The sequence below is a fragment of the Acytostelium subglobosum genome (assembly GCF_000787575.1).
Source record: "Acytostelium subglobosum LB1 DNA, scaffold: scaffold18, whole genome shotgun sequence".
NCBI lineage: Eukaryota > Evosea > Eumycetozoa > Acytosteliales > Acytosteliaceae > Acytostelium > Acytostelium subglobosum.
In genome coordinates, this window is record NW_012236515.1 from 221,942 (window position 1) to 231,791 (window position 9,850).

General features: G+C 44.9%; 5 protein-coding genes across 5 annotated transcripts; 2 read left to right on the plus strand and 3 right to left on the minus strand.

Annotated features, from left to right (window-relative positions):
* Positions 1 to 514: 514 nt before the first annotated feature.
* SAMD00019534_083980 (hypothetical protein) lies at positions 515 to 1,134 on the plus strand (the record flags this gene model as incomplete). The annotated part of the gene is made up of 2 exons (XM_012896289.1): positions 515 to 1,023; positions 1,092 to 1,134. 2 exons carry the CDS (start codon positions 515 to 517, stop codon positions 1,132 to 1,134), a joined length of 552 nt encoding a protein of 183 aa, XP_012751743.1.
* Positions 1,135 to 1,241: 107 nt separating this feature from the next.
* Positions 1,242 to 2,036, minus strand: SAMD00019534_083990 (hypothetical protein; the record flags this gene model as incomplete). The annotated part of the gene is made up of 1 exon (XM_012896290.1): positions 1,242 to 2,036. The coding sequence occupies one exon, from the start codon at positions 2,034 to 2,036 to the stop codon at positions 1,242 to 1,244; it is 795 nt and encodes a 264-aa protein (XP_012751744.1).
* Positions 2,037 to 3,120: 1,084 nt separating this feature from the next.
* SAMD00019534_084000 (hypothetical protein) lies at positions 3,121 to 7,505 on the plus strand (the record flags this gene model as incomplete). Its single annotated transcript, XM_012896291.1, has 5 exons — positions 3,121 to 3,462; positions 3,531 to 5,858; positions 5,939 to 6,093; positions 6,169 to 6,247; positions 6,312 to 7,505. 5 exons carry the CDS (start codon positions 3,121 to 3,123, stop codon positions 7,503 to 7,505), a joined length of 4,098 nt encoding a protein of 1,365 aa, XP_012751745.1.
* A 36-nt stretch (positions 7,506 to 7,541) lies between these two features.
* Positions 7,542 to 8,348, minus strand: SAMD00019534_084010 (hypothetical protein; the record flags this gene model as incomplete). The annotated part of the gene is made up of 1 exon (XM_012896292.1): positions 7,542 to 8,348. The coding sequence occupies one exon, from the start codon at positions 8,346 to 8,348 to the stop codon at positions 7,542 to 7,544; it is 807 nt and encodes a 268-aa protein (XP_012751746.1).
* Positions 8,349 to 8,735: 387 nt separating this feature from the next.
* On the minus strand, positions 8,736 to 9,366 carry SAMD00019534_084020 (hypothetical protein; the record flags this gene model as incomplete). Its single annotated transcript, XM_012896293.1, has 2 exons — positions 8,736 to 9,190; positions 9,315 to 9,366. 2 exons carry the CDS (start codon positions 9,364 to 9,366, stop codon positions 8,736 to 8,738), a joined length of 507 nt encoding a protein of 168 aa, XP_012751747.1.
* Between the last annotated feature and the right edge of the window lie 484 nt (positions 9,367 to 9,850).

Sequence of the window (9,850 nt, forward strand, 5' to 3'; positions counted from 1 at the left end):
TGGCAGTGGCAGTGGCAGTGGCAGTGGCAGTGGTAGTCGCAACAAAAGAAGCAGAAGCAGGAGTAGATCAAGGAGCAGGAGTAGGAGCAGGAGCAGGAGTAGAGAGGACAAGAGGAGTAGACGCAGAACGAGGAGTAGGAGTAGAAGTAAGAGTAGAAGTAGGTCAAGAGACAGAGTATCAAAGAGGCGTGACAGAGAAAGAAACAACAGGAGCAAGAGCAGAAGTAGGAGTAGGAGTAGGAGCAAGGACAACCGAAAGAGTAGGGATAGTGGGTCAACTAAAGACCATGCATCTCGAGATGAAGTAAAGACATAATGGGCGCGCGCAATTGTAATAATCACTCAATCAATCAATCAATCATTCCACCAACCTTTCAATCATTCCACCAACCTTTCATTCTTTTGAGACTTCCCTCATCTATCAACATCAAACTTGTTTGACCAGCAAACAGTGATATATCTCTCATTGAGAGAATGAATGAATGAACATCATCCAAGACATTCGCTTCTAACTATGAACAAAATATACAAGTTGCCAATAACTCTTACTCTGCTGACAACAACACTTTTGTTGTTGCTGGGAGGAGGAGGAGGACTGGGCGTGGCATTGACCAATGCCAACTACATCACTCAAACATCTTACTTCACGCACCAGGACTGCCAGAAGCAATCAGATAAAGACTTGGAAATCGGCACCATCGTCCCAGCTGGTGTGTGCAACTCATTAACCGGCTCCAACACCAAGCTCTACTGTACACCGGGCGCACAAGAGATGGAGGCGGTCTACTTCAATTACAATGACTCAAACTGCACCGGTCACTCATTCGGCAACGGCACTATCCCTCTCAACATATGCAAGAATGACAACTTGATGTACACATGCAGTGCCAGCTTGGACATCCCCGCCAACTCTGGAGTCATGGTCTACTATGGCGACTCGTGTGATGACCTGGAGCTCTACCAATACGAGCCACTGGATATCTGCATACCCTTCAATGCGATATTTAATGACACTAGCTACAAGTATAACAAATGTGATCAGACCACGTACAGCATGAACACTTACTTTGATAAATATTGTTTGATAAAAGATGGAGCAGGTTCGCTTCCCGTAACAGACCAATGTTCGGGTAATTCAACAACTGGATACTCCTGGACCTATTGCACATGAATGAAGTGATCGCACATGGAACCATCCCAATAAAATCAATCAATCAATCATTTATTCCATACATGATGGATTAATACCATTGGTTCCTTGTGGTATCAAATACTTCAATAGCGTAGTCCTCACCAATGCAGTAGAGACATGATGTGAGACGGAAGCAGTGGAGTATCTTTGAGTTCTTGGGCTCGGGTAGTGATAGCCAACTATTGTCCTCGATGCTGTAGGCAAAGAATTTACTCTCTCGCTGTACTCCAAAGAATGGCTGACTCTGATTCAAGAAGTAGATGCACTCAGAGTTGTGCGCCAACATCCTATAGTTGCGTGGTTGTTGTCTACCAATGCTCGTGTTGATGTTGTTGCCAAAGCCAACACCAGTTGCGCCCAGACCCATCGAACTTGAGCCGGTGCTAGAGTTTGAGTTCAAGTTGTTGATGTCCTGTACCAAGCACTGCTTGACGAGATCGAATGCACAGAGTGTATGATCACCTTGCTCGGTGTGCACGAGGAAGAACAGATGTTGCCCGATCATACAGCAAGACTCGAGACTGACTGACTTGAGGAACAGTTCGGCAACACATCGGATAGTCTCATGCTGCACGTCTATCGCGAGGATACTGAGCACCTGCTTGTCATTGCGGATCACGTAGATAGAGTGACCATCTGAACATGAGCTATAGTCAACTGATGTGATTGGGATGTCGGCTTGGGTCTGGGACACCCTTGAATTCGACTCAGTGTCGACGGACCATGCCAGCGCCTGGGTGCTCCATTGATTACTCTTGACATTGAATCTGAACAACTCTGTTGGTGAGTTGACTACGTAGATGTGAGATGACAACGCCAACATTGAACCACGTATTGGGAACATCCCAGTCTTGAAAGTGTCCCATCGGTTGAGTAGCGGGTTGTAGGCTTCGATCAAGGGTGATCCGTTGCGTAGACCGAATAAGTAGAGTCTGGTATCAATCAAACATGCTTTGGAGAATGAGAATCTCGAGCTGGGCGATGCAATACTTTGAAAGAAAGGTCTTGAAGATGAGAATATTAAATGATGTAATAGACCATAATATTGAAATTCATTGATTATTTGATTAAATCTACGATCTGAATGTGAGAATCCAACATTATCCGATCCACATCTTAAGAATGATAATATAAAAGAGAATAACTCTCCGTCGCGATCAATAAACACTCTTCCTTTCTTATCATATGTTATTGAGTACTTTCCAGAAAACATTACACCTAAAAAGCTATCTGGATAACTTATCAATGTCTCCTTTGTCGTCATATATTTCTTTCCACCAACATTTAATGATAATATCTCCATATCCCTAATTATTATTTATTATTATTATTAATTTTAATATTAATAATTAAAGTATACTTTTTAGCTTAAAATAATTATTTATACAAATGAAGTGTTAACAGTAATAATTATCTCTATTCATTCGTTATCCATCGACAATCACACATGATTGATCAACCTTCACCCCCACATTAATACAAAATTTAGTTTATGGGTATGAACTAGAACTTCAATTTCAAAAGAATGAATGAGCTTCAAACGCAAACACATTCAGGTTCAATGTACATTTCAAAGTCATTCGTGTTATTTATACTTATAATTACAGATACATATAAATAGATAATAATATGTTATAATGGATAATAAAGAGGATGAATGCTCTTCGCCAACAGCCTCACATGTATTGGCATCATTCAAACCTTTAAAAAGATCATTATCATCGCATAGGAAGAGAACTACATCTATAAATGGTACAACAACAACATCTACAACATCTACAACATCAACAACAGACACAAATAATGAAGAAGGAGAAGGTGAAGGAGATGTAGAGGACGACAACATCAACAAACAACCAGATCTTTTAGATAGCACTATTGTGCGCATTGCAGAACATGATCAATATGATGATGAAGAATATAAACATATGAATGGCGAACAGGTCGATGAAGATGAGGACCAAGATGAGGATGAACAAGCAGACCAAGAAGAGGAAGAAGGGGAGGAAGAAGAGGAGGAGGAACAAGATGAAGAAGAACAAGAAGAAGAAGATAGAATTGTAAAGAAGTTCAACTTGAGACCAAGGGAGACTAGACCATTGCTCAAGAGATTGTTCAGTGGTGAAGAGGAGGAAGAGGAACGTTACTATCCCTCATCATATCAAAGCAGGACACGCACAAGGGCCAGCAACGCAAGACAAGCATCATCCTCAAGGCGACCGATCGTCCCCAAGCACGTCGAGGAGGAAGAGGAAGAAGAGGAAGAAGAGGTATGTTTGTTTCAACACTGTCTGGCTCGCGACACATGTGACTGACCCTAGAGCATCCACACACTTAGTATCAACTAAAGACGAGAACAAGATTGGTCAAACGACCTCGTTTCCTCATCGAAGAGGATGTGCAGGAGGTTATTAGACGCACGCCTACCAAGCAATATCAACGCGAAATACATCATCAGCAACAGCAGGATCTTCAACCGACGAACCTTTACGCCCGTACAACATCCTTCACAACACCCATCACAAAGAGACAACAACAGTTGCTACAGCTGAAGCAACAGAAGGAAGAGGAGGAGGAAGAGGACCTCCAAATGCAGCTGCAGCACCAGCACCAACAGCAGACAGGACAATCCCCGCTCAAGACCAGGCGATCACTCAATCTGTCAGACGTCAACGTGTCATCCTTCCTCACGGGAGGCAGACGTGGTGGCAACAGGTTTCAAAAGGAAGCGTCTACAAACAAGCAATCAGCTGGTGACGGCACAGAGGATGTGGATGATTGCGGCAAGGAGAAGACACAGGACATTGACATTGAGACAGGCGACAACATTGAGGAGGCGAGAGCATTGAAGGAGAAGCAGATTGCCACGCGTGGCCAATCACACATCAAACCAAGCATCAACAGCAGCAGTGTCACGAGACCCAATCGTGCTCGTGGCAACATCAGGACATCAGAGATGGAGCAACATCTGCCGCCAAGCAACTCAAGACGCGTCAGGATACCGACCAGTCGATTCCAGATATCGGATACACCGCGATCAGCGACAGGATCGCGCTCCAAACCATTGATGCCCACACGCGCCAACTGGAGGATGGGCACAGGCGGTGGCGGCAATGGACGCGAGGTCAACAGTGACTCTGAGTCGGACACCGAGCCCGGCTGGAAGAAGCGACGCGGCATCACAGGACCGCTCCCCATCAATCTGAACGAGGGCAGCGGCCAGGAGCAGCAACAGCCTGGCGACACTGAGCCTGTCTCGATCGACAGCTCAGTGACCTTCCACTCGGTGGGCGGTCTGGACGGCCATATCCGTCTGTTAAAGGAGATGTTGGTGCTCCCGCTCGTCTACCCCGAGGTGTTCTCAAAGTTCAAGATCCAGCCGCCCAAGGGCGTGCTGTTCTACGGCCCACCAGGCACGGGCAAGACGCTACTGGCACGCGCATTGGTCAACGAATGCAATCTCATTGGCAAACAGGGTCAGAAGGTGTCATTCTTCATGCGCAAGGGAGCAGACTGTCTGAGCAAATGGGTGGGCGAGGCCGAGCGCCAACTGCGCATGCTCTTTGAGCAGGCCAAGTCGATGCAGCCATCCATCATTTTCTTTGATGAGATCGACGGTCTGGCGCCTGTACGCTCGAGCAGACAGGACCACATACACAGCAGCATGGTGTCCACGCTACTCGCACTCATGGACGGCCTGGACAATCGTGGCCAGGTAATAGTCATTGGCGCCACCAACAGGATCGATTCGATTGATCCTGCACTGCGCCGTCCAGGTCGCTTTGACCGTGAGCTCCTCTTCACGCTGCCCAACAAAGCGGCTCGTCGCAAGATCCTCCAAATACACACGGAACAATGGCAGCCACCCCTGGACGAGCACACCATCGACACAGTTGCCGATCTGGCCACTGGATACTGCGGAGCTGATATCAAGGCGCTGACAAGCGAGTCAGTGTTGGTGTCGCTGCGCAAGACATACCCACAGATCTACGAATCGACGAACAAGCTGTTGTTGGAGATCGACTCGATCAAGGTCACAAAGGGCGACTTCCTCGAGGCCATGCAGGCCATTGTACCCAGCTCCAAGCGATCGATTCAATCATTCGCCAACCCCCTGTCGCGCACTGTGCGACCCCTGCTGGAACACGACCTCGACCAGCTGCTGCAGACCATCTCACACATATTCCCCATTGGACACTTTGCACGCGCGACCAGCAGTGGCGGCCGTCCCGAGACCACCTCCATCGCCAACTACCAGGTCTATCGTCCTCGTCTCCTTATCTGTGGCGAGAAGGACCAGGCACAGGTGCAGCTGGGCAACGCGCTGCTATATCATCTTGAAGAGTTCCCAGTGTTTAGCATTGATATATGCACATTGCTGGCCGACCCCGTGGCCAAGTCAATCGACGAGTCATGTTGTCGAGCATTGGCTGAGGCCAAGAAGATATCGCCCAGCATCCTATACCTACCCAACATTGACAGGTGGTGGGGCACATCCGAGTCGTTGCCCAACACACTAGTCACATACATGGCCAACATCGATCCCAACCATCCACTCCTTATACTGGCCACAATCGAACAGACCACACTCAACATACCCGAAGACATTATCAACCTATTCTCTTGTAGAGATGACAGCATCTACTCTATTCAAGCACCCAACAAAGTGAGTAGTGCCATGTTTGTTTGTTTGATCGATGCCATGCCAGGGCAACACTAACCAAACCAACATCTATGAACATCCAGGATGCAATTCACAAGTTTTACCAGAACATACTGTTGGACATCAAGGACACGATACATCAATTGATTGCCAACAAGCGATGCGCATTGAAAACAACCGAAAAACTACCCATTGTACAGATGGTCCCAGACGAAGCAAGGGACAAAAAGAAAGACAGGTATGTTGAAGTGTAGCCTTGTGTGAGGGTGTTGGGACCATTCCACTAACCAATCAACAACAGCCAACTCATTAGACAACTACGTATATTACTCCGAGAGATATTATCCAAGATCATTAATGACAGGAGATACTACTCATTCTTTAGGGACGTCGTAAGTATCACCATCATATCCTTGGCCACCATGGACGAGTAGTATTGACATCCATCCAATATAGAACATTGAACAGTTCCCAGAATACTACGACTTGATCAAGAATCCAATGAGTATATCAGCGATATCAAAAAACTTGGAAAATCACAAGTACTTGACAGTATCATCATTCTTGAAAGATATTGATCTTATTGTTACCAATACTATTGAGTACTACCAAGTGCATGATCCCAATGGAATCGATGGAACCAAAGCGACATCAAGAGCCAAGCAACTACAAGACGAGGTCTATGCCATGATGGACCAGGTCAATCCAACCCTCATACAGACATGTGAGAACATTGCTATCAAGAGAGGAAGGAACTATGCTGTGATCAATGAGGAGAGTCATCTACATGACACCAGTGTTGATGAGGAAGACGACAACAACAACAACAACAACAGCAATGTAGGTGCCAGTGGTGGTGTCACATCTCCCGTCAATGATAGTAGACATACTATGAGGAGTGCAAGATTGAGAGGAGAGGCATCAGAGATCACAAAGGAGATGATGGACTCTTTCATGCGACCAGTGAGGAGAAAGAGAGTGTCAGCAGAGAACTCAACACATCCAGACTCTACCACCGACACGGTAGAGAATCCAATAGTGGATTGTGATCAACCAACACAGACCGACAACGAGAACATTGAGATGGAGGATATGGATGATCAGCCAGAGACCACGACAACTACCACAACAACGACGACATCAACGACTGACTCTGGCAATGACAACGACGAAGAGACCCCCATGCAGAATGGAGTTGATCACACTCAGGATCACCTCAACAACAATGGTAAACAATCAAGTGTTGTGGACCCTCCAAACAGCAACATTGATGCGATGATGGACAACGAGAGGACCAATGGCACGCCCCCATTATCAGTGGAGGACCATGGACAACAACAGCAACAAGTTCCTTCTGATCGCGATCCAGACACATTGACAATTTCGTCAACGATGGCTGATGATGATGTGTCGCAATTGGTATTGGACGAGGAATGGTTCAAGAGCGTGGACTCTGATGATGAGACCAACTTTATCAACGCGATGATTCAGTACTCTGCTGGCAAGACGATCGAGAACCTCATTGCGACCCAATCCAAGATATCAGATGTAGTGCGAGAGATCATTGTAGCAAGAGCGAGCAACAGCATTGCCGCTCCACAGACATTCTATCAATTGATCATTGACAGTGTCCGTTCAATCTTTAAGTAATTAATACATTGAGTTGGTTGTTGTTAGTCGACATTATCATAATGAATAGATACGGCGCAAGTAGTTTGGTACTGCATCGCTTGTGTTTGATCCAATTATATCATTGCTCGGCAGACTGTCCTTGAGTCTCTGTTGGGCATTCTCCATTAGACATCCTTTACCAGACATTGACAACATCTCCAAGTCGTTCATGCTGTCGCCAAACGATACAACATCCTGCATGGTGTGTCCAAGTAGCTTGACAACCTCTTCCAGAGCATTGCCCTTGCTCACACCCTTCTGCATCACCTCGAGTGAGAAGGTGGAGGCAAAGCACACGGCCACATCTGGGAAGGATTCAATGAGTTGCTGCTCGAGTTGGAGCAGGCGATCGTGGTTCAACGACACGTAGAACACCTTGTGAACGCCGTCGAGCGGCAGCGATCCGTCGTGCTTGAACACCTTGTATGTGAAGTTTGACTCGGTGAACCACTTCTTCACCTCGGGTACATCGTTGTTCATGTGCCATTCATCCTTGCGATAGACGTTCGTTAAGATCTCCTTGTCGTCCTTGACCAAGTCGTAGAGTCTTGCGGCCAGCTCTGCAGGAATGACATGTTCAAAGATGATCTCTCCAGCACTGTTCTGTACGACTGCGCCATTCGATGCAATGAAGTAGCCATGATCGATATTGAGGTTGTTTCTAATTCTTGCGACATCAACATGATGTCTACCAGTTGCCAATACAACATCCACTCCCTTGTTCTTTGATAGAGTCTGTAGTGTTTCCTTTGCCAGTGTTGTAAGACTGTGATCTGGAGCCAGCAGAGTTCCATCCAAATCTGATGCAACAACCTTGAACATGTTTAATAATTTATTTGTTGTAGTTGTATAACTTGATAAAGGGTGATTCGAAAGAAGATTGATAGACAATAATCTTTTGCCAGATACTAAAGCAGCAGCAGTAGTTCTCGATAACATTGTTAATTAATTATAAGTATCGCGTGTGTTGACGCAACTGACAATGGTTCGACGACCTCTTTGACCTGGTCATATTGTCGTTGCACCATCATAGTGCTAAATAATTCCAAATTGAGATAAAAATGAAGGTTTTGAGTAATCTTGAAATTAAGGTAAAGTGCAGATTTAGATCTAAGTAAATAATATTCAGAATATTTATATTATATTGGGAGAAATAAAAATAATAGATTTTTGGGAATGTGCAATGTTGTCAAGAGGATTTATTGTGAGTCACCAATCAATCCTTTGTCCATCTGATGCCTTCACAATGGTGAAGGCGCGGCAGTTGACTGCTGTGTCATACGGATTCATAACCTTATCTTTGAAGGTGAAAGCAAAGTTGATATCGACTTGGTACTCCACCTCCTTCTTTGTCAACCACTCTTTATGTCTGCCAACAATCTTCTTCATTGAGTCACTTAGCGTCAGAAGGGGGTTGCCAATGTACACTGTGAACGAGATGGAGCTATCAGCCACAACTTTTGACGAAAAGGACTTGAATGGGGACCCGAGTATCACCAGAAGTTGCTCACCACAATCAACAAGTAGGAGATCTCGGAAGCATAAGGTTGGATAGACGAACTCGATTACGAGTTCATTGGGGGACTTCTGTTGGAGTGGGTCAACAACTGGTTCATCCTTGGTTTGAATGACGAGCTTATCCGCCTTTCTCTTCTTGATTGGTGCTGAACGGAAATTATGGTTAGACAAATGAGATAAGATAAGTGTACATCGTGACCATTAAAAATGAACACAACCAACAATTACAAACAAATTCAATTACATAGATGATACCTGCATTGGACGTACCTTTGAGTGATGCAGTTACGTCTTGTATCGTAGACGATTTTCTCGTTAACATGGTATTAAGATTATGTACAGTTAAAGTTTTAATTGTAAAGGAGTAAAGAAGTGAAGTGATTCATTAATAGATGCTTGATTGTATTGTTGTCCAAAGACAACATGGTGTCTTAGTACATAGACATTGTACACGTGTCATAGTGTTGCGTGTATGGTGTTGTTGTTGTTTGTTGTTGTTGGTACGTACTAGGTGACAAAACGGAAGGATTGTGTTATGATAACAAACTATCGACCTACTATCATTCTGTTAATCTAAAAGTTATAAGTTAATCAATGATAGCACTCAATGCTTTTCTAAATAGAGTAGTAGTTTACTGAAAACTAAAGTAGTCCTTAAAAGGATAAATAAAAACATACTTGATTGGGAAGTGCATCAATAAAGATAAACTGAGTGTTGTTGAACAATGATCATCACAAACGATCACCCACCTTCGAAAATCTATTTTTGTGAAGTCTCTTAGAACTTGAAGGTGTGTTTTTTCCAA